General features: G+C 39.9%; 1 protein-coding gene across 1 annotated transcript; it reads left to right on the top strand.

The window, feature by feature from the left end:
* The first annotated feature begins 2304 nt into the window (after positions 1-2304).
* On the top strand, positions 2305-25238 carry cpsf3 (cleavage and polyadenylation specific factor 3). The gene is made up of 18 exons (XM_088324691.1): positions 2305-2498; positions 5950-6013; positions 6084-6181; positions 6259-6387; positions 12406-12583; positions 12656-12745; positions 12816-12966; positions 14659-14834; positions 16865-17023; positions 18106-18252; positions 18317-18469; positions 18535-18643; positions 20301-20399; positions 21510-21604; positions 21673-21760; positions 21835-21901; positions 23051-23147; positions 25070-25238. The coding sequence occupies exons 1-18, from the start codon at positions 2428-2430 to the stop codon at positions 25160-25162; spliced, it is 2064 nt and encodes a 687-aa protein (XP_088180817.1). The 5' UTR covers positions 2305-2427; the 3' UTR covers positions 25163-25238.
* The last annotated feature ends 332 nt before the right edge of the window (positions 25239-25570 follow it).

Consider the following 25570-nt stretch of genomic DNA (forward strand, 5'->3'; position numbering starts at 1 on the left):
TCTAAAAACATGCATGTCAGGTTAATTGGCTGGTCCAAATTGTCCCTAGGTGTAAATGAGCGAGCGAGTTGTCCGTCTCTGTGTGGCCTGCGACTGGCTGGCAACCAGTTCAGGGTGTCCCCTGCCCACTGCCCGAAGATGGCTGGGATGGGCTCCAGCACCCCCGCGACCCTACTGAGGATAAGCGATGCAGATAATGGAATGGAACCAAAGGGTTTGCTGTTGGAAGAGTTTGTTGAGAAGGACGGCGGACCAGAAGACGCCGACCTTCTGCTTTCTGTTCTGGGCCGAGTTGAGTCTCTGCCCCCAGCCCTTCCAACTGACTTCCCCCCAAAAGTTGGCGGGGGGAGGGATGTTAGCTTTGGTAGGAAAGCTAGTATTGCGCGGGATCGTTTGTCCGAAGTAAGAGGCTATCTGGATCTTGCGTGATGGTTTTAATCGGTGTGGGCAGTCCCGACCTTAGTCACTGCTCTGTAAGTGGGGTCGGCTACATACCCCACTCGGAATCTGGATAAAATGATAGAATTTTTTTTTTTTTAAGTCAAGTCATTTTCATTTGTATTTGTATAGCCCTTAATCACAAAGAGTCTCAAAAGGGCTCCACAGGTTATTTCACGGACTATTATTTCAGACTTTTATTACACCGTCCCCTGATCTGGAACCAACATGAGGGCAAGGAAAAACTCAAAAACCTCAACGTGAGGAAAATGAAGAAACCTTGAGAAGGGACCGCACATGTGGTATCCCCCTTTCAGGATTACCAGACAGCAAAGGATGTTGCAATTACAAATAATACAGAGATATTGTCCACAAAAAGTATAGGTTATTCATATGCTATAGAGTAGAAGTGTGTTTTAAGCTTAGATTTAAACATTTCCACTGAGGTTGCAGATCGGATCTCAGGGGGAAGAGCATTCCACAGCACTGGGGCCAGAATGGAGAACGCTCTAGAACCTGCGGATTTCTTCTTGGCTCTTGTGATCACTAGTAGACCGGCGCTTTCAGAACGAAAGCTTCGGACCGGAACATAGGGGGAAATCAGATCTGAAAGATATGAGGGAGCAAGTCCATGTATGATTTTGTATAATCTTTCTCCTTTTTATTTTTTATGAAACTGTTTACCTGAATACAGTAACTTTGCTGTCAGATTTCATATGTATTATACAAGGAGCTAAAGTTTGATATTTTTTAGTTTTGTATTCTGGGATAGGTTTCTTCAATATTCTCTGGTTGATTAATGGTAGTCAGCAAAGAGGGTGCTTTGCGAATGGTGACTGGCTTTGTCGATGCCAATAAACATATTTTAAATTGCAGGGCATTGTTTGCAGCTCTTTTTTTTCTTGTGCTTCTCTTAGCAGGGCATCGCAGGACAAATTAAATGATGTGGTGGGCCACATTTAGCCCGCTGCCCTCGAGTGTGACAATTATTTAGATCGGGTTTTCAAACAAATTTGAGTTAGGGGGTCACATGTTAGAAAAAAACCCAATTGAGAGGCAGACTAGATTAAAGAGACAGAAGGAAATCAAAGAGAGCGAGAAATAAAGACAGTAAAGGAGAGAAGAGAAAGAGAGAGTAAGGGAGGGAAAGAAAATAATGAAGAACAAAGAGTGAAAAATGGACAATGAGAGGTAGAGAAAAAGAAAGAAGGAAAAAAAAATACAAAGACAAAGAGGGACAAAGAAAAATGAAAAGATGGATAAAGAGACAATAATGGGAGAAAAATAAAGAAAAAAGGAGAGGAAGAGAGAAAAAGTGAGCTAGAAAGAAGCGAGACGAAGAGAAAGAGAAAGAAAGAATACAACTACAGTTGTTTTGTGAATGGTGCCTGGCATTGGCGATATAAAGTTAACATGTTTACAACTGTGGCTCATTTTTATCTTGCGCTTCTCTTAGTGTCATCTTACAGGCTGGATTCAATATCCGACCGGTGGACCGCATGTTTGGCATCCTGCTTTACATGATGACCTTAAAAATGTACTCAATTTATATAAATACAAAGAATTATAAATTAGGACTGTCTCTAATAAATACGCTAAATACAATGATATATCAATAATTTATATGTATAATTGTCTCGAATACTTAGTAGTGGGGGTCGGCATTTAGAAGCTGCTTCTTCAGCCTACTCACTTTGGGCTCATAATTATGTTTTGTCTTGTTGTATTGTACTGATGATTCAGTGATTTTTTTCTTTTTTGTTATTTATATTTAGATGTTTTTTTCGCTGTTTCTAAACAAAAAAAAAAATCCCCAAAATTAAACGCATCCTTCCGACAGGTGGCGGTACAGGAATAGATGGCGTTAATTGTCACCGAAGAAGAAAAACCGGACATGAACGCACAGCAAACTTAAAATTCGCACATTGGACCGCATTTACGAATTAATGACAATTTTGTGGGCACTTTGCTGCTTTTCTCAAATTAATCATGTCGACTAAACGAAAAAGCAACGCAAATGTCCCTGCTGAGGAGAGCGACCAACTGCTTATTCGTCCGCTGTGAGTGCTTAATACTTCTTCATCTGTTCGACTTCCGAATTAACCATTTTTCCTGGGATAAACGTGAACATAAAGACGCGTGTTTACTGAATTAAATATTTAGAATCTAAATATGTTTATTCTTAACTGTTTCCGAATTGGTTTTGTCGACCCCAATTGTGTTTGCGAGCGCTTTATCTTTTCAGCAACAAAGTTGCAATTTCAGTTTTCCCACACGTACTGTATATGCACTTACCTGAAATACGAACCCAAAATTTCGTTGCTTATGTTTGAACATAAGAAAAAAATATATCATTGTTTACGATGAACACTCTTTCTTCCTCTGGGACAAGATTGTTTTTTTTCACGGGCACGTATGGCACGCGAACCTTTTTGTTCCAAAGAGCCATAAAAGCAAAAAATGTTTTAAAAAGGAATTGAGCGAGCCACATCATATATTTTCAGACAAAATTGAAAAAAAACTGACAGACACGCTCTCTAGACAAAAGCTAATTCTTCAGAACATTTTATTTCACTGTGTGTCATTTGATGATTTCATCAAATGTATGAAATGATAATAATGTCAAATCCTGTGTCCCAAATCAATGTAAATATGCCATTTACAATTTGTCTTCCTTCAGAGTGTTGAGGTAATTTTTTCCATGAAATTTGTCGTTAATGACGGTTTCAAAACAATGTGCATGCAAAGTTCTTTTGTAAAAATGTCACAAATGACTGCAAACCATAAGCATATCGTCATATTCACTTTCGGTGTAGACTGCACTCAGCGAGAGAGAGAGAAGTGTGCAGGGATCCGCCCACCTGTACTGCTCACCCAATCAAAGTCGTTTGCCAGCGTTTTTATTTATCAGTTTAAATGGTTTCTTATCAAACTTCTGCATTAAGTTGCTTCGGCTTTATATGGACCAAAATCGGGATGAAATCACTTGACTTTGGAACGCCACAGAGAGACGTGCGATAGTTACATTTTATTTCGAGGCCATGCGTACTCATGAAAAGAGCCATATATGGCTCCCGAGCCATAGGTTCCCTACCCCTGCACTAATGGGTCTTTTCACTAGAGCATATGGATACAAAATTGATATCATTGTAAATTTTTGGTAGGGGGTTGCATTAGCTCAGGAGGTAGAGCGTTCGTCTGGGGATCAAGAGATCACAGGTTCGAACCCCGGCTCCTCCGTGTTACATGTCAAAGTGTCTTTCGGTAAGACACTGAACCCCTAATGTCCCCATTAAGCAGGTTGGCGCCTTGCATGGCTGCACGGCCGCTATTTGTGTGTGAGTGTGTGAATGGGTAAAAGGTAAAGCGCATTGTAAAGCGCTTCATTGACTTGAAAAGCGCTCATTTCTATGCACAGAGCGCAAACACTCCCTTCTGTCTCTTGCCTTCTGCCGAGTGCACGGAAGGTAAATACGTCGGGATCATCGCTTGCAGAATTTTGTGACATTTTTACAAAATAACTTTGCTCGCACCTTTATGACAAAAAGACAGTCAAAATTTTTAACACTTTTAAGTGACTGCAGAAGAGAAACAGATTATAAGTGATGTATCGTTATGGGAGACAGGGTTTGGCATTTTCATTATTTCATAGATTTTATCGAACGTCACTCAGTGAAATAAAATAAGCTTTTGAATAAGCTTTTCTCTGGAGATTGGATTTAGCGATTTTGTTGAAGTTTGTCTTCAAATATATGGTGTGGCCACATCAAAATATTTTGCTTTTATGGCTTTTTGAGTCAAAAAGGTTTCCAACCCCTGAGATAGAGGGAAGGTAAGTGCTATGCTTTTTGCATTAAAGAGTTATCTATTTTTAAGGTACCGTATTTTCCGCACTATAAGGCGCACCTAAAAGCCTTTATTTTTTTCAAAAACTGACCATGCGCCTTATAATACAGCCTTATATGTGGATCAATATTAAGTCGCAAGGTCTCGCAACAAAGGCAAGCAGCTGCCGACTAGATTTTTCCTCGTAGGCGATGTGGTCCGCTGTGTATGCTGGGATACATACGCCGGCGTTTCATTTCCCAGCCAATGTGTCAATCATAATTTGAAATGATTACTATTGGCTAAAGTTATTCGGAGGTAAAGGGGGCGGATCTTTTTTATCATTTACAGGCTCGCATTAGCGTGGTCCTTATTTTTCGACTTTTAAAATTTCATGCTCTGACCCCTTGAATATGTTCCAATATATACAAAACGTAATTAGGCAAAGTTTCATCAAAATCAAAGGATATTTAGAGGTCGCTCAAGGCCTCTGAAATTTTGGTATGAAAAATAAGGATTTTTCGCACATTATATCAGACCTAGTGTACAAAGTTACTTGTAACTTTTCTTGTGTTACAATTATAAGCAATGGACTGAAATTGGATGTTCTAAAACGCCGTACACATAGGGTTAAGATTTCCGTTTTTTTTCGAAAATTGCCAAAATTTTACCATTTGGGGAAATTTCAAAGTCGTTGAGCTACCTCTAAATATTATCCAAATTGTTCAAAATTGCACACAGTGTGTTTTTATCGATATAAGAACATATGCGGGGGGTCAGAGCCCAATATTTAAAAAAAAAAAATTTCGACCCCCATTAAGGACCACCCTAGCTCGCATAGGCTAAAGGGGCAAAACAAAGCCTGCAATTGGCCGAAAAAGATGAATGTGAATAGCAAGTTTGGTTGTCTACGGCATAGAGGAAACATGTTTTACCATTCTGTATTTGTAAATATTTTACTCTCCTGGATTTACTCCACTCACGCTTTTAAGAAGACCATGGTTACGTATCATTATTGAACGCGATGGCTGCAAGAGAACTTAGGTGAGCTGTGCGGCTTTATATTTTCCCGGTATCTTGTTTTAGAACGAACTTGATGTTTCTGTGATGTGTCTATTTTTAAACTAAATTCAATTCAAAGTGTTTATTGTCATATGCACAGTAAAGAACCCTGTTTCCCTGCACAATAAAATTATTTCTTTGCTGTCCACACAGTTGCCAGCAAAAAATAAAATGGAAACTAAGAAATGTTTGGCATTTCTTGAATCCCAAGACTTTAACCTTCCGAATGATATTTGGAACAATACATTTGAGTGATTGGTGACATCGTCCAGACACGGTTTCCGTACATGTCTGAGACACGTATTTGCTTCTTTGCAAGCTTTCGGAATGTTAAGGGGGTAATAAGTTTGACTGAACTATCTGACGGTTTTTTCAACGTTCCTATTGTAGCGCCTTGTAATCCGGTGCGCCTTATGTATGGAAAATATAGGACCAAAAACAATTTTTTTGGGGGTGCGCCCTATAACCCGGTGCGCCTTATAGTGCGGAAAATACGGTACATTTTTTAACGTTAAGTACTCTTGGTAGTGCCTTCACAAGAACAACAATAAGTGAACAATCATTTTTTTGTCAACCTCGCACTTTATTAATATATACTTATTGTTTTTCCCTGTTCTTGTACAGCGGAGCAGGCCAAGAGGTTGGACGGTCCTGCATCATCCTGGAGTTCAAAGGACGTAAAATCATGGTACGTATAAGCTCCCGCGCCTTTTTTGTAATGTTTTGCGATGATGTAACGAATGCCGCCCTCCTCACAGCTGGACTGTGGTATCCATCCTGGCCTGGAGGGCATGGATGCGCTGCCGTACATTGACCTCATCGACCCGGCTGAGATCGACCTCTTGCTCATCAGCCAGTCAGTCAATAGTTATATCCTTGTCATTCAAAATGTAAGAATTTCCCACTCATTTATATAACCTCGATTATGTTCAGCTTCCATTTAGACCACTGTGGAGCTCTGCCCTGGTTCCTGCAGAAGACCAGTTTCAAGGGACGAACGTTCATGACACACGCCAGCAAGGCCATTTACCGATGGTTGCTGTCCGACTACGTGAAAGTCAGGTGTGTTGCGTCTTGGTATAAAACTGGATCTGCTTCGATATTGAACTATTTTTTTTGCTGGATAAAACTCCAATTACCATATTTTCCAGACTCTAAGGTTCACCTTAAAACCCCAAATTGGCATCACGGCGAGCCCTGTAGCGCCGCTGCTTTTCAGATGCAGACAATGGTGCCATTCCCTTACAAATATATGCATATCATTTCAACGTAAACACCAAATGAATACATGATAGTTTGATAATAAAAACCAATACATGTGTAAAATCCCCAAGTTTAGATCTCATGTTCAGTGTTCATTTTACCTGTGAAAAGTGATGGGTCCCAGGGACTCACATGCTCAAAAATCTATGGGTCCCGACAGAGATCTATGGGTCCCCAAAATGTAGTGTTATCGAGGTTGAAATTGTAAATCGGCGACAAATGTAGAATTTTAACCTATATTTTCATTCAGTTTTAATCATCACACTTAATTGGTTATACAAAGCAGTTATCACTTGAGATTTTTCGGTTCACAAAAATATTGTACATTATACAAAATAATATTGCTGAAATATTAGTCTATATATTCATGCAGTTTTAATCACTTCAAATTTTTCAGTTCATATATTTTTGTGGTTTGCTGTCCCGCCCCAGTTGTAATGCCTTCTCAAGGTCCAATTGTTTTGTAAGATGCACCTTCATACGCTTGTGTTGCTGGGTGCACGCATCACAGAACATGTAGCCTCCATTATCATCCTCCTCACAGCGTAATCAGGAATATAATTTAGTCCATTTTGGCAGAAAAGTCCTTTTCTTGCCGTGAATATTCTCTTGTTTTTTATCTTTCGTCGAATCGTTCGCTTCAACACACGTGTTTTCCTTGCCTGCGCGATCTTTTGAAGAATTTCTCCGCCATTTTTTCGTGCCGGAATTATTGCCGTTGTTACCACTTTCTGGATTATGTTTCAACTTATTACTGACACTGAAGAAATTACCAATTTTTTGTTGATTTGCACCTAATTCCAACTGTTTTTTCGGAGGCATACTTCTCTTTCACTCGACAACCGCCACAACAATGACGTAATCTCGAAGCAACGAGATCTCATTTGCTGAGATCGGTGCGAAACTAAAACAACAATGGCGGGTCTGCCTGATGAAAAGTTTGGAGTGCGGTAAATCTTTGTTAAAAAGAAAAAGTAATAATGACAATTTGATGTCAAAAAAGTTGCGTCCCGGGGACGCACGTTATTTGACACTAAGTTTCCCCAGCAAAAATGATGCCTCTAGGACGCGGGCAAACGAGAACACTGCATGTTGACCTTGTAGCTTCACGTGTCCCCTGTTACAGTGCATAGCAGTAACAGTAACATTTTATGCTTAAGTTAGCATTACTACTAATGTGATGAAAAATAAGCTATTACATGATAATTACTGTTAAAGATTTTAACAAGTTTATTAATTGTATTGTTAAGATTACCAAAAATATTGGTTCCCACTTTAAATAAGTGTACTGGTGTAGACATGTTAAACCATAATAAAACAGTGAAAAAACGGTTGACGAGAGTGGTACTTATTCTTCTTCTCCTTAAAAATGTTCCCTCCAAAAATAGTGTTACATCAGAGTCATGTGATGCAAATGTTTTCTACAAAACTCTGATAAGAGTAACGGGGGGAGAATCTTCACACTGGGACACAGAATATTTTAGATATTTTAAACCAGAAAACTGCACTAATCACTGAAATTGACATTAGATAAGGTATATTATCATTAAGGCATTACTGAAGTGATGAAAAACCATGATTTTATTAGATTTTTCTCACTTGTACTTGTAATAAGTCAATCCAACATGACGTAGGACATAGCATTTTTGAGTACTTGTACTACAATCAGTCAATTTATTTAGAACTAATTTATCCTGCATACATATTACTGAGTCCTATGGTAAAAGGCAGTTAAGCGTACAAGAAAATCTTTTAGAAATAGGTATAAGCCAATTTTTACACAAAATATACCGTTTTATCACAAAATCACAAAACGTTTTATGCAACAAGAATCGAACCCGGGTCATGGAGTGTGCTGACATTTAACCACTTCACGTTTCTGTTCACATGCACGCCCGTGTGAAGCATTCTACTGGGTTTGTGCAGGTGTTTGAAATCTTCGGAAGTGCTTGAAATTTACTGTGTTTTTAAGGTTTGAAAAAAGTGCTTGAATTTTGGGTGAAGTGCTGGTAAATGCTTAAAATTGTTGCCATCTTTCGCGGCAGTCTGACTTGATAGACGTCACATTAAATGGAGATGTGTATTCGTGCAAGGATTACGTAGCAATTATGGAAGTTTTTTTCCCTCGTGGTTTTAGGGCAGCTGGCATTGGTTTGAATGACGTTCTATGAAGCGTCATCGCCCCCCAAGATGACGGGTGCATGCTACACCTAAACGGCCACTATAAAATGTGTATTAGTGCAAGGATTACGAATCCATTGTGGGCCATGCAAAGAATTCATGTAGTGCTTCCCAGCGGTAAATTGTAATAGGATAAACTTCCTACAACTGAAAATGTAAGCTACATAGTAGCATAATTTTCACCCAACACCTATAGGGCCTGTAGAGCGAGATCTATCACAGTAAAATTTACACACATATTGTTCAGATCTGCAAGTATATTTGTGATTTACTCTAAATATAAAAATCTTAAGTCTTGATCAATGCACACTCAAGATTACAAATGTCATATGTAAATTGCGAATTTATTGTGTGGATCTGCAACACACATGATTCACAACGGATTTCTTCTTTTAATGGTACTGGAGGAATTTGTTGATTGGCTTCGACAGTCCTTGATTTTAGAAATAAAAAACAAAGTGGGAACAATGGTGAGGCAACATGTAATATACATTTACTTACCTTTATCAGTGTCCACCATTCAGTTTACAATAATCAATGTTTGCATCAGGTTATCACCCTATATTGTTAGACGAACATTTGTTTTTTTTTTAAAAACCTTACCAAAGACATACATAAAGGTATTAGATCAGGCATGACAAAAGTCCAGCCCGTGATCAAATTTTTACTGTCCCGCGACCTCTGTCATAAAATTCATAATATGTGGCCCGCCAGTTGTGTTGACTGTAGTATAAAATCAATTTGTACCAAAAAAATAAAAATCACCATTTCACCATACGATGGCAGTAACCTTTTGGCCACCTTGCTCTTGGCTTTCTCTGAGAATTTTAGCCCACCCCATTTCTGGCATGGCAACTTAAAATAAAAAAGTAAAGTTGACTGAGTGCCTCTGCTTCAAATGGAATTTGGAGTATTTCATTTTACAAAAATCCAAAACAAGCGGTTTGCCTAATATGCCAAGAGACTGTGACTGTTTTAAGAGTCACTACCAGACAAAACATGCTGACTACAAAAATAAACTGTAAAATAATGCTGTGAATGAGTAATGCAACTGGAAGGGGTTTTAACAGCACAACAGTGCTTTTTCACGAAACCCTGCGAGTCAAATTTAAAGGCTGCTAAGGAAAACTACCAAGCACTGCAAACTTTTCCCCGAGGGTCAAAGAATGCCAGGCTGTGTAGTCGGCCCTCACACATTTTCAGCTCACCAAATCTGTCCCACTTTCTGAAACGTTTGGTCACCCCTGCATTAGATTGTATCTCAATTTTACACTTTTTACTCATGGTGCCAGAAACCAATGTTGGAACTACAAAAAAAGTCGTCCTGAAAGATATACTGGTAATTTTCCCATATCTCTATTTTTGATTTACTTTACGGACCAGTCCAGTAGCAGACCACAGCCTTTGATACAAATATAAGGTCATCCTTGTTTTTATTTATTTGGTACCCATACAGGTAAATGATAAAGTGATAAATGAGGCCTCTCAATAGTTGGCGCTTCCTTTTTGTTTTTGTCCACAATTACAGTGGCTTGTGAAACTATTTGGCATCTTTGAACTTTGTGACCTTTTGCCACATATCAGTCTTCAAACATCATGATATAAAACGTTATGTTTGCCGTAAAAGCAGCACAGCTCATCAGCCTCAACACACCATCCCCACAGTCAAACATGGTGTTGGGAGCATCATGGTTTGGGCCTGCTTTTCTTCAGCAGGGACAGGGAAGATGGTTAAAATTGATGGAAAGATGGATTTAGCCAAATACAGGACCATTTGGGAAGAAAACCCGATGGAGTCTGCAAAAGACCAGAGACTGGGACGGGGATTTGTCTCCCAACAAGACAATGATCCAAAACAGAAATCAAAAGCTACAATGGAATGTTTCAGCAAAAAACATATCAAGGTGTTGGAATGGCCGAGTCACAGTCCCGACCTCAATCCAATTGAGAATCTGTGGAATAACTGAAAACTGCTGTTCACAAACGCTTTCCATCCAACCTCACTGAGCTCCAGCTTTTTTGCAAGGAGGAATGGGCAAAAATTTCAGTTTCCCGATGTGCAAAACTGATAGAGACATACCCCAAGCGACTTGCAGCTGTCATCGCAGCAAAAGGTGGCGCTACAAAGTCTTAACTTAATGGGGCTGAATCATTTTGCACGCCCACTTTTTCGTTTTTATTTGTTAAAAAAGTTTGAAATATCCAATAAAATGTGTTCCGCTTCATGATTGTGTCCCACTTATTGTTGATGCTTCACAAGAAATTAAAGTTTTATATCTGTGAAGTCTGAAATGTGGCAAAAGGTCACAAAGTTCAAGGGGGCCAACTAGTTTTGCAAGCCACTGAAACTGCTTTTTGATGTAGATGTACTGGTCGGATCAGTACGCAGTATCACAAAGTCCTCGATTAAGAATTCATACTGCTCAAACATATATAAAGATTCCCAGGGTTGGGTAGGGTTACTTTAACTGGATTACTTTCAATTACTTTTGGACTACTACAATACCAAATATGCTAATAAAAGACAAAAGAAACTAAATATGAATCAAATGACTACATTTTGTGCAGGCTTGGGGAGTAACTGAATGCATGGAACGGCAAAAATGATGTTGGCAAGCTGTTTGGATTTATTTTCGCATTTTATGTTAGTTTTGCCAGAGATCAAAGCCAGGAGAGAAAGCTTGTTGTGAATATGAATATCATTTTATTCATATTTAGTTTATTTTGTCTTTTATTAGCATATTTGGTATTGGAGTAAATCCAAAAGTAATCAAGTTAAAGTACAGTGGAACCTCGGTTCTCGACCATAATCCGTTCCAGAACCCTGTTCGAAAACCGATTTGTTCGATCACCGAAATCATTTTTCCCATTAAAAATAATGTAAATCCTTTTAATCCGTTCCAACACCCTGAATGTTTACCTTGAATGTTTAACGTAAACATAAAGCTAACCCAGGCTAAACGTACGTTTGCGTTATCGTAATCTTCCGTATGAAAAATTACGCTAACATGAACGTGTAAAAATAAAAAATCAGGTAACAAGTCATTTAGCACCTGGGTCTCCACAACAAGTGGTGAGCGGTTCATTGGAAAGGGGGCTCCGTTCCAACACCCTCAATGTTGGGCTCCGTTCCAACACCCTCAATGTTTAACGTAAACTTAAAGCTAACCCAGGCTAATCGTACGTTCGCGTTGTTGTAATCTTATGAATAGGATTTCTTACCTTTGTGGTGGTCAGCAGAAGGCACTTGCACACTTCCTTCATATTTGTCTATTATTTCTTTCTTAAATTCAATAGTTGTACGCACTACTTTTCCTTTTTCACCTGTAGCAATTGTGCTGCTTGCACGGACTTTCTTCGGAGGCATAATAAGGGGCTAAAACACCCGTACGCCGCTCAGCATCGCACCCTAGCGTACGCACTCACACATTACCGGCGTCCGAACAGCCAAGCAAGAATTTCTCAAGTTTTGGTCGTACTCCGATTTGTTCGAACTGAGAGACGTTCGAAAACCGAGGTTCCACTGTAACCCTACCCAACCCTGAAGATTGCTGTGGATTGACTCACAAAGGAACAGAATGGAACCAAAGGAATGGAATTTTTTTGATAATCTTCCCGATTTTGATCTACCTACAGCAACATATCCGCCGACGAGATGTTGTACACGGAGACTGACTTGGAGGACAGCATGGACAAGATCGAGACCATTAACTTCCACGAGGTCAAGGAAGTGGCCGGCATCAAGTTCTGGTGTTACCACGCCGGACACGTCCTGGGCGCCGCCATGTTTATGATAGAAATCGCCGGCGTCAAGGTACCACATCGCCGACGGGAACAACACGCGCAAAAGGAAAGGTTCCGTAATCGTTTTTTTGTGTGTTCGAAGCTGTTATACACAGGTGACTTCTCGCGTCAGGAAGATCGACACTTGATGGCGGCGGAGATACCCAGCGTCAAGCCGGACATCCTCATCACGGTCGGCGGTCGCTCGAACTGTGTTTGCGACGCCGTGTACTGGTTTTATATGGTTGTGCTGTTTTTTTTAGGAGTCCACTTATGGGACACACATCCACGAAAAGCGCGAGGAACGCGAGGCGCGTTTCTGCAACACGGTCCATGACATTGTCAACCGAGAAGGACGTTGCCTGATTCCTGTCTTTGCTCTCGGGCGGGCGCAGGAGCTGCTGCTCATCTTAGGTGACTAGCTCTTATCTTAGTTTTTACCGATTTGGCGTGTTTACTTTGGTTTGGATTCTCCGAGACGTAATTAATGTTTTTTAGACCGAGCTACTCATTGCTTGTGTGTTAGCTATGTGATTGGAGGGGATGTTGGGTCAGGATTGCTTTGGTGGGGGACAAGAAAGTAAAGTAGAGAAAAGATAGAAAGAGTAAAGTATGAGAGTAACAGGAAAGGGAAAAAAATAGAGTACCTGAAATACAGGAGAGACCGCTAAAGGGCAGTATAGGAAGGAGCGAGAGAGAAATAGGAAATTAAGAGAGACATAGGGTTGGAAAAGTGAGAGACCGCTAAAGGAGGGTAAAAGAAAGCAAGAGAAAGAGGAATAGGACAGAGAAAGCGCAAGAGAGAAATGGGAAAAGTAAAACGACAGGGTAGAAAAAGGGAGCGTGAGAGAAGATGGAGAGAGGGAAATACATGTAAAGGAGTCAAGAAAAACAAGAGAAATATAAAGGTTAAAGAGACACAGAGAGAGTTAAAAAGAGTGATAGAAACAGAAAAGGAAGAGGAAAACAAATAGTGAACACTCAAAATGGATAAAAGAGGGTAAGAACACATAGGACAAGGAAGACAACATAGACAAAAATAGAAATAAAAAAGACCAAAAAGAGAAAGAAAAGATGAGTGAAAAAGTAGGGAAAGAAAGACAAAGGTAGAGCGCTAGATAAGAGACCATTAGAGAATTGGAGACAGAAGTGAAACAAAAAAAGGATCAATGAGAGAGTAAAGTGTGGATTGAAAGCAAAAAGGGAAGAGAGAATGGAAAAACAAAAAAGAGCTAAGATACATGAAAAGATGGACAAAAAAAGTGAAATATATAAAAAGAAAGGAACGAGAGACGAAAGGAAAATGAAAGAGGAACATGTAAAAAAAAAAGGGAAAAAACAGGGGAGAGAGAAAGAGACAAAATAAAGGAATTTGAGAGAGGCACAGGAGGAGGTTGACAAATTGACAAATGGAGAGAGTGGAAAAGGGGGAGAGGGAGAAAAGGAAAGACTAAAAGATTGAGAACAGGAGAGTGAATCTGTAAACGGGGCCACAGTCCAGGGCTGTAGCCAGCATTTAGAGAGCCCCTCCACACCGTTCTTTAAAATCCCTGATTTTGGATATGTTTGACAAATTGTTAGTAATGTAGCAAAAGCCTTTCTGTTTATTTCTGCATTTTAAAATGTGTTTGAATGATTTGACATATTAAAGCCACAGTGTAATACGTGACCACTGGAAGGCACTTTTTTTTAAAGAGAACGAAAACCAATGATATAGCAAGCAACAAAATGGAGACAAACATGGCGGCACTTAGAGATTCCACTATGTAAAAGACATACAAATGTATAAAAATTAACATTGGTTAGTCAAAGTATTTTTGCCGAGTACACAAATATTTTTTTTTTTTTACTGGAAAGTTTTTGTACAACTAGGAGACACTAAATATGACACACTGTCCCTTTAAATAAGAACTAGCAAAAAGACTCCTTGCTCCTGTTGCCACAGGTGTGCACCAGGGCTCTGTTCTGAGGCCCCTCCTCTTCATAACCTACCTTTTCCCCCCCAGGGCTATAGCTTCCGTAAATTCAACATCTCTTGCTACTGCCTTGTGGATGACACCCAACTCTACCTTTCCTGCAAACCCATCTTTTTTTTTTTTTTTTTAGACGAATACTGGCAGAACCACCCCGAGCTGCACGACATTCCTATCTACTACGCATCTTCGCTGGCCAGGAAGTGCATGGCCGTCTACCAGACCTACATCAACGCCATGAACGACAAGATCCGCAAGGCCATCAACGTCAACAATCCCTTCGTCTTCAAACACATCAGCAACCTTAAGGTCTCGAACGCCTCGCTTACGCTTCAAATTGACTTCAAATTGTGGAGAAGTTTACGATTTCTGTTTTTACATATATAATCCGTTTGAATTTTGGGAGAGCAAAATCAAGAAGCTAGATCTATGATGAATGTGTGCCCTTGTAAAATATTTCATCGTCAATACAGTTATTATGAAAGGCAATAACACACAAAGTATTGAAAATGAGACGGGAGTTAAATGAAAACGTAACTACTCATCATCTAATTAGAATAAAAATATCGTTCCAATGCCAATGCTGTACTATTTTATGGTATTAGCCAGTACACAGACAAAATCACCCATGTCAGTTTTAAACAGGGTTGGGTAGGGTTACTTTAGCTGGATTATTTTCAATTACTTTTGGATTACTCCAATACCAAATATGCGAATAAAAGTCAAAAGAAACTAAATATGAATCAAATGACTCAATTTTGTGCAGGCTTGGGGAGTAACGGAATACATGGAACGGCAAAAATGATGTTGGCAAGCTGTTTGGATTTATTTTCATTTTGTTTCCGTCGCATTTTATGTTAGTTATGCCGGAGATCAAAGAGATCAAAGCCAGGAGAGGAAGCTTACCACATGTTGTGAGTCATCATTTGATTCATATTTAGTTTATTTTGTCTTTTTTTAGCATATTTGGTATTGGAGTCATCCGAAAGTAATTGAAAGTAATGCAGTTAAAGTAACCCTACCCAACCCTGGTTTTAAATCGAATGATTGCTCGTATGGGTGATTTGGTACATTTCAGTATTACTGTGTTTTCACACCCATCAGACGCACTGTTTTAAAGGGAGCACTTTCTGTGGTTCGAATAATTATTTTTTTTGTCGGCTCATACGGCGCACCAGCTTATTGGATGCGAGTCTCATGCGACGGCCTTTAATACAGCAACAAGTGTGAGTATCAAAAAAATTTGTGGGGAATCCCACACTGCTGTCCTCGGTTATGTCCGCCAAAAAGGCCCACTGTGAATGAAATTTGAGACTTCCGTGTGCGCCCAATGAACGTGAAAATACAGTGAATATCAGTACCGATTATTTTGTGATTGCTGTTATGACAGAATGCCGGTTCTTCTTCGATGGTTTACAGGAGGTTATTATAAAGCACAACTCATGAGCGACACATAATCTATCAAATGCACATTGCGTCTATTTAAGCGTTTTCTTACTTTGCTCTGTTATTTTGAATTGTTTGCAATAGTAGCGCCGCGTTTTTACGCTGTGTTGAAAAGGCTCTGGTCAGGTTTACAGGGCGAAACGCTCTGCGCCAAACTTTTTCTGGATGTAAAAGGAGAAAAATGTTCAACTTGGGGGAAAACGAGCCGCTAGTCAATGTCACATTGTACCCAGCCGTCTAATCACAGTGCCGGCGGGGCGGAACAAACACCGCAACAACCGAATGTCATCTTTTAAAGTGTAGAGAAACAACCAACCAACAATAGTGTAGAGATTAATACTGATTGCCTTAGAGTGTGCGCTTCAGCAAGGGAAAATAACTGACTGATCTAGAGTCCTTCTGACAGAGATTCGTAGCACAAATACACACCGTGGCGTTTTCGATCATTTATATAAAGAGAATTACACTTACTTGGCATTTATATCATATTCAGATTCAGATATACTTTATTGTCATTCTTGTACACGTGTATACAGAACGAAATGTCGATACATCTGACCCGCACAGTTTCCTTGACTGTACAAATATAAATAAAATGTATTGAGTTGGAGTATTGAAGTACTAATAATATACTAAATAATTATAGCTATGTATAGTATTGTACAGTAGTGCAAAGAGTGCAAGAGGAGCGGCTAACCAGATGTGTAAAATGGGCAGTCAGGTAAACAAGTCACTATACAATAACAATAACACTGGAGTACGATAGATAGATAATATATAAAGTATTTCAAAATATATTCAGTAATAATACAAGTTTATGAGACTCTTCTGTCGGCTTGTCAGAATCTTCCTAGGAAATGGGGAATCATCACCACTGTGTGTTTGTGCGGCAGAGCATGGACCACTTTGACGACATCGGGCCCAGCGTGGTAATGGCGTCTCCCGGAATGATGCAAAGCGGCTTGTCTAGAGAACTGTTTGAGAGCTGGTGCACTGACAAGAGGAATGGCGTCATCATCGCCGGATACTGCGTGGAGGGCACCCTCGCCAAGGTGCGTGGGCACACCCGAAGTGCGCCAATCACTCATCAAATCAATTAAGGGCTATTTAAACTGTTGGGGAATATTTTAGGGTCATGTGTTCTTAGGTCCGTGTTCCTCAGCCATTGTGCTAAAGACAATTAGTGTGCAGCATAAAATTGTTCAATTTTATCTTTGAAGAAGTAGGTCGTTGTTCAATATCTCCATCAACTGAGTAACTGTACATCCATACCAGTAGATGGCAGCAGATACCTTCTTTTTTATACTGATTATTTGCCCATGAGGTAGCACAGTATATTCAAGTTTTTTTTTATTATTAAGTTGTTTGCAAATACAGATACAGTGGCCTTTCTGCATGTGAGATTTTTTTTTTCCTGGAGTAAGATCTTATCTAGAATTTCTCATAGCTTGAACGATTTTTTCCCATAAGAAATGAATGAAAACAAATTAATCTGTTCCTGACTCCAAATATCATCCCATATTATTCTATATAGCTTCCTGATCGCTAAAAACATTTAAATCATAATTGAGAATAAAAATCCAGTAATAAGATGGTTGGTTGGATTTCTTAACGACCAGGGTCGTAGGGGCACCATTTACTGTGGTGTGTCTTGGGCACGTACATCCTGGTGGTGCCCATCCCTCTCCAGGCCAACATATGTTTTCTACCTGGTCTCGATATTAACTAATAAAATGTGAGTTTTTTTGAGAGCACTTAGTGAGGAGGAAGTCGGCGGTTGCTAACGGAGATGTATGCATGGTGGAGGATGATAAATATACAACATAACCTGCAAGATCAGGTCTTTGTGGCCGGAAATGTCCTAATTAGGACAAACTGATGCTGGCGATGCGCGGTCTCGAGGACATGGCCCTCTAGTGGTAGAGTGTGGAAATTCTTTATGTCGTAAGATTTCTGCTCGAAAGACATCTCGTATTTCAAATTTTTCGTAGCTGGACTAGCTCGTATATAGAGGGGACACTATACTTTGATATCAACCTGGTATCGTTACTTGGCTAACCAAATGAAAGTGCATCTTTTGTAGCTAATATGATTGCTGTGAAAAAGTAGTGTACTTTTCTATGTGACGTTACAGCACATCATGACCGAGCCGGACGAGATCTGCACCATGTCGGGTCAGAAGCTCCCGCTGAAGATGTCGGTGGACTACATCTCCTTCTCCGCGCACACAGACTACCAACAGACCAGCGAGTTCATCAGAGCGCTCAAACCACCCCACGTGGTAAGCCTGCGGGGGGCGCCATCGAGCAACCCGGCAGGTCGAAAACGCCTTCTCCCGTTTCCAGATCCTGGTCCATGGCGAGCAAAACGAGATGGCCCGCCTGAAGGCGGCACTCATCCGCGAGTACGAGGACAACGACGAGGTCCACATCGAGGTCCACAACCCGAGGAATACGGAAGCCGTCACGCTCAATTTCCGGGGAGAGAAACTAGCAAAGGTGCGTAGACGGCATCGGGTATTGAAACGTGATGAGATGTTCATACCGAGTATGGTTTGCTGCAGGTGATGGGTTCGCTAGCTGACAAGAGCTGCACTCAAGGGCAGAGGGTGTCTGGCATCCTCGTGAAAAAAAACTTCAACTATCACATCCTCACGCCTTCGGATCTTGCAGGTATCCATGCCATTTATCTAAATCCCCAGGGGAAGGACATTTTTTTCCGACACAGACAATAGAATTAGTGATGGTAATAGCTAGCTAACAGCATGTCAAGCCACCTAGTAATTTTATTCTTGTCGTCTGGACTTTTCCTCATCATGGATGATTGCTTATCTCTTGATGTTTTTATTCAAAAGGAGTATGTAATATATTACTGTGCTGAGTGTCTGCAGATGTTAAGTGAGGCACACAATTCTCTTTCCTCATGGCACAGGGTGATGGTGAGATTAGGGATTCTGATTTGGCGCACACATTCGACATCATCCGTTTATCCAAGCCCTCCACATATCTGATGGACCCCATCCAGTCATTCCTGGTCAAATTGCCTCCTCTCTTTGCTTCTCCTCATTTCTGCCATCATCCACTCTACACTTTTTACTAATATTGTCCCATATGCCTTCAGAATTGCTGCCGTCACGCCTATTCCGAAAAAATCCTGGGTCAGATTCAAAAGATTTCAATAACCTCTGCTATATTTCTAACCTACCTTCTAATTCCAAAATCCTTAAAAAGGTATTCTCCACTGAACTCCCTGCAGATCCCACTTTAAAAGTTTGTTTGAATCCTTCCAGTCTGGTTTTCGTTCATGTCACAGCACAAAAACGGCACCCTTCAAAATTACCTACAAGCTCCTTACTGCAGCAGACTTTTCTTTCTAATCCCTCGACCTGAGTCCTGCCTGCGATACCATTTCTCACCCCATCCTCCTCAGGAGACTCCTCAATTGGAGTCACCCACACCCCCCTCTAATGGTTCCATTCTTACCTCACGGACCAGACTATGTTCATTTAACTCAAGTCCTTCTCCACTGTCCATGCTCCTGTTGCCAGAGGTGTGCACCAGGGCTCTGTTCTGAGGCCCCTCCTCTTCATAACCTACCCTTTTTTCCCCCGGGACTATAGCTTCTGTAAATTCAACATCTTTCTACTACTTTGCAAATGACACCCAACTCTACCTTTCCTGCAAACCCATCTCCACATGAACAACCTCCCTTTTCACCTCCTGCCTCTCTGGAATAAAATAACGGTTCCCAGCCAAATTTTTAAATTAAACTGAAATAAAACAAAGTTTCTTCCAAAATCCACAATTTATGTCTCTCTCCATCAAGAAATCCTTTGTCTTTGCATCCCCTCAGGTTAAGAGACTGGGTGTTATCGACCATACACTCTCATATAAATACAATCACCCAGGCCGCCTACTTTCACCTTTTCTCAATCAACTGTCTTTGTCCCTCTCCCCTACACCTTCGCCATCCTTGTTGGTAGCATTGTCACTTCCCTTATCTGTTCTGATCAATTCATTCATTTTTATTACTCACATAACTGTTTTTTTTCTGTGTACAGTGACGTTAGGTGTCCTGAAGGTGCTTTTAAATAAATTGTTCTATTTTTTATTTATTTTTTCCAAGCTAACAAGTCAAGCCATGCTGTATTTGTTTTCTCGTTGTGTGGACTTTTTCATAAGGGAAAATTCATCTATTGATGCTTTAGACCTCATTTATGAGTTACACTAAGGCAATACATTTTTTTCCTATGCTACACTAAATACATCGAGTAGTTTGCTGAGTGTGATGCTTCTCATGTTGCGATGTCAACTGATATTGTCATTTCAGAGTACACAGACCTGAGTGTGGGCACAGTCACACAGACTCAGGCCATCCCGTACACTGGACCAATCTCACTGCTGGTTAGCCAGCTCAAATGTCTCACAGGTAACATTTCTGTCCTGTAAATTCTGGACTACAGAGCGCAAATGATTTAAAAACGACATGTGCACATTTCACAAAGTCAACTTTGTTTTCGTACAAGCCACACCAGATTTTAAGCCGCGGAGTTAAACAACCATAGTAATGAACTCCTTCACGTCCATTTTTACTTTTTGAAAAAAATCAGCGGGGAAATGTCTAGTACAAAAATGTAACACGAGACTCTATTAAGACACTTTTCTGGATTGTGTCCGTAACTAACACTCAGTCAAGTAGCGCAGCAGTCAATACAAAATCAATTGCAGGAGTGCGACAAAAATTTAGACATAAAATCTTGGAATCTTTCTAACAAGTAGTGTTGGTTTAATTGAATATTTTCATGTGGCAACAGGTGACTAATAATGGGTATTTCTTTCCAATCGGGCCAGAAACTGATGTCAGATTAGGATGTTATTAGTCCGATAACTGTCAGCTTGATAATTAACTTCTACCCCTCTAGTTATTAACCAGTGTCGGCATGTCTAATGAGTTTTTATGTTGTGGTTAGAAACACTTCTCTCTATCACTTTGTCAAGTGCACTAGGGATGGGAGAGCTTAATATCATTTGCATGGCTCAGCAAGTGTACAGGCTGTTGTGATTGTTAGTAAAGGAGATTTTGTTTTGACAATGTTTCCTCCTGCATCTATGTTATTGCCAATTGAATTCACATTGACAGCTGCCGACACAAGTGTCAGGATCGCAGCACAACGTGTTACTTTTCTGCACTAGACATTTCCCCACTGATTCTGCCAAGATCGTACTCCATATGGACAGTAGACATTTTTTTATCCATTCATGCGCATCACTAATTGGATGCGGAGGCATATGGCTAGCGAAGGGAGTCATAGTTACCTGCGCTTCGACATCCAGAGCATTTGGCAGAAATCACATCAATGCCCGGTTCCAGCCCTCGCGATGCTTTGATATAATTAAACAGTCGGATTCCCGGGTCCGCACCAGTTCTAAGCCAGCTTACTAGGTTGCCACCTAAAGTAACCCGCGGCTTGTAGTCCAGAATTGATGGTAAGTCTGTGTCTATTTAGAATGGTTACCGAGCCCATTTGTTCGCGTTCAGGCGACGTAGAGCAAGTGGAAAAGGCAGAGAAGATCACCGTCAAGATCTTCAAATCCATCACTCTTGTCCACGAGGGAGGCATGGTTGTTCTGGAGGTAGGATCCATGCGATACTTTGAGGAGACGACGACAGCTGTGAAATCAAACGTCTTTGTGGTTCCCAGTGGGTAGCCAACCCGATCAACGACATGTACGCCGACGTGGTAACCACGGTGGTTCTGGAGGTCCAGTCCAACCCCAACGCCCAGAAGAGTCAGTAAACGCAGCGTCGGTGAAACCCCAATCCCCGTTGGACCTTTCACACCCGATTCTGTTTTACTTTTCAGTACTAGAAGCTCGCCGGGAAGTGTTTGACCAGGAGGTTTTCATTGAAAGATTGGAACTGATGCTGCAGTAAGTTTGACTCCTTTTTATGTAAAGGGACATTGTGTATTATTTTGCGCCTACTAGTGGTAAAAAAAAAAAATAGGCACGATATTGATTTCAATAGTAAGCAAAAATACATGAACGATCGTAAATTATTTTTTAAATAGTGAAGAAATTTGTATTTGTTTTTACATGACATAAAGCTCAACCCCCCATGAGAACAAAATACTTGTTTCTGCTTTATTCCCTTTGGGGTTTTTTTCATTTTCCTATTCTTGTTTTTTCTCTCGATGTCATTTTCTTTTTAAATTCTTGTACTCTTCTATTTTTTTCCTTTCTCGTTCTCCTTTGTAAAAATTGTTATTTCTTTCTCCTACTTTTGCCTTGTTTTTTTCCCTTTTTCAGTTGCACAATGCTGAGCAATAGAAAAATAAGAAAAATGTGTGTTTTGGTCATGTCGAGTCTCTTTAGTTTGTATTCTTCCTTGTTCATTGTAGCACTCGGTGCACTACACCATCTGATGAAATCTAGTGGTCAAATATAACAGAATCCCCTAAATATGGCCTCTTCTAGTGTTAAACTTGTCTCTATAGTTCTCATTCATGTCCCAGTCAAAGATTTGGTCTTAGTTTCTAGTTGTAGTCCATGTCTAGCCAGTTCAAAATCCTAAGAATTGTTTGGAATCATGTTTTGTTATTCAGTCAGTCATTTTATTCTAAAATGGATTGAGCGCAAACTAATTCTTTCACATGATTTTGCAACAAGTATTTATTGTATCCGAATTTCATAATTGCGTAACGGAGCATAACAGATTTTTCAACTGGGGTTTTCTTGTGAAGTCCCCAGAAAAGAAGTACTTTAGCCTATATACACACGCCTATAGGTCGAACTTAGAGCTGTAAAATACAATACTGAAATCGGGGAGTCGGCGTGAATTTTGTAAGAGAGGGACTACATCTCATTTAACTCTTATTTAGTGTGTTATTCTGCTGATAAAGAAAAGCCTGACCATGAATGCGAAATACATGTCGGCCATATATTATATACACTGTAAAGCATCCTATTTTGGGTACACATTGAAATGTTTAGGGTATGTGTTTCATTTTAAGCATTCTCGGGGTTGGCTTATATGCGAGTAACCACCGTATGGATAACAAGGGTTGTACGTGCGTGCAGTGATATGTTTGGTGAAGAATGCGTGGATTTCAAAGACGGCGAAAAGCTGACTGTTACCGTGGACAACGCCGTGGCTTACGTGGATCCAGAAACACGCGTGAGTATTAAATATATAACTGTTGCAACACAAGTACTCACCAAAATTTTGAAAAGGGACGAACCCCTTGAGAATTATTTCTAGTCAAGTGTTCCTGACAAGCGCACGGCTTTTGGTTTCAAGAGATTTGAAGTCAAAATAATTTTTTAACTCAACATATTGTACAATGATAAAAGTAAAAACAATATATAGTAAAATAAATATAATCGTTCTATTGCCCATTTTACAGTTGGCAGGTGTTTTTCATTTATATTTTTGTTATATTAAAAATGGCATTGAAAATAATACCTCAAATAAAATGATATACAGTATTTTCCCAAACAGATGACATTATAGTCTGTACCACACTTAAAACAAGGATTATATAAATATTGGAGTAAATTGAAAATACCTTAAATGTGTAAATATTCAAAGTTGCTCCCTAAAAACGTCCCTAAAGGGTGTGGCTTTCAAAGAACAGCAACATGAATGGTAAAAAGAGATAAAGATGTCAAAACAATGGACAACAATGCGCAATAATACTGTATTTTATCCAATCCAACGCCAAATACATAGATGTCGTCTTGAAGGGCAATTTAAAATAAAAAGGCAAACACGGTATACTAACGTTTACATGTTACATGTTATTTATATAACATGCTTACCATACTATCAGTTTCACTCCAAATCACCCATCTAATCAAATCTTTATCCTCTGTGTCACTTGTAAACAACTCCCGATAAGTCCTGGAAGTAGACGATGCGCCAGGTTCCTATTTTTGGTTTACTTTGCAGTGAAATTTAAAATGGTCAACACAGGCCTAGAGCGCCATCTTGTGGTCAAGTTAAAAAAAATAGTGATGTGAAGTGATACACAGTACCAGTAATAAGAATTTAAACTTTAATGAACTCATACAGTGTTTGTACGGGTGCTTGAAATCCTAGCAAAAATGTGAATTCTAATGTTGTGTATTCAAGATTTTAAGTGAAGTGCTTGTAAAAATGTTAAATTGTTGCCATGTTTCTTGGGTTTTAAACTTTTAGTTTATGGTTCTAAAATAGGATTGGTTAGAACCAAGGTTGAGACTCTTTATTAGGGTATCAAACTGAATTTAGGGTCTGAAATGGGTTTTGAGCTCCATATTAGGGTTCTAAACTGACTGTAGGGTTCGGGTTATGTGTAGTGCTAGGATCAGGATCAAGGGTTTGAGCTGCAAGTTTGGGTTCGGGTGATTTTAGGGTTCTGAAAATAAGATTGGGGTTAGAGTTAGGGTATATAGGCTCTCATTTTTTTCTTAACATTAATGAAAAAGGTGTGCAAAACCCTGTACAGTGGAACCTCGGTTCTCGACCATAAGCCGTTCCAGAACCGATTTGTTCAATCACCGAAATCAATTTTCCCATTAAAAATAATGTATATCGTTTTAATCCGTTCCAACTCCCTGAATGTTTACCATGAATGTTTAACGTAAACATGAAGCTAACCCAGGCTAATCGTACGTTCGCGTTAGCGTAATGTTCCGTATGGAAGATGACGCTAACATGAACGTGTAAAAATAAAAAAAAAGGATAAAGAAAAGAATTGTGAATGGGATTTCTTACGTTTGTGGTGGTCAGCAGAAGGCGCAGGCAAGATCAGACACTCACACACCTCTTTCATAATTGGCTATTATGTCTTTCTTAAAGGCAATAGTTGTACGAACAACTTTTCTTTTTTCACCTGTCCTGCTTGCACCGGCCTTGTTCAGGGGCATAGTTAGGGGCTAAAACACTCCATTCACCGATATAAAAAGCGAAAGCAAAAAGAGGCAAGTGCGCACGTGATAACAGTTGGCCACGATCTACACCCGTACACCGCCCAGCATGGCACCCTAGCGTCTGCACCCTCGCATTACCAGTGTTCAAACTGCATTTGTCCTATAATATACATCTTTTCCCCACAGGAGGTAACATGTGACGCAGAAGACGAGTCGCTGAAGGACATGTTGGAAGTGACGGTCCAACGGTTGTACGAAGCCCTCGGACCCATTGGCTGAGTCGGAGGCCACGCCCATCATGTCATGTCTTGTTTTTTTGCCAACTTTGTTTGATAAAATACATGTGAAAATTCTATCATGAAACTCCGTCTTGTGTTTTAGGGAACCACCAATATGGGTTTTTTAGAATTGATACCGATTATTCGTATTAAAAGGAGGCCGATTACTTATTTGAAGCCGGTATTCATTTAATGTAAGAGCTTAAAAATTGGCGTGAGAAATGGATAATGCTGCAAAGCGAAACAAAGAATATTTGTTATCAATTCAGATAGAACGTTTTACAGTAAATACATTTGAATTTCAACACAACTCACATGACTAATCTCACTTAAACTAAACTATCTATAATTAGGCTTAGCAGCAACACATATGAAGGTGCATAAAAACTTAAAAGCGCTCCCTAAAACT

Source organism: Urocampus carinirostris, chromosome 20 (assembly GCF_059441175.1).
Source record: "Urocampus carinirostris isolate Australia breed hairy pipefish chromosome 20, RoL_Ucar_1.0, whole genome shotgun sequence".
NCBI classification, from domain to species: Eukaryota; Metazoa; Chordata; class Actinopteri; order Syngnathiformes; family Syngnathidae; genus Urocampus; species Urocampus carinirostris.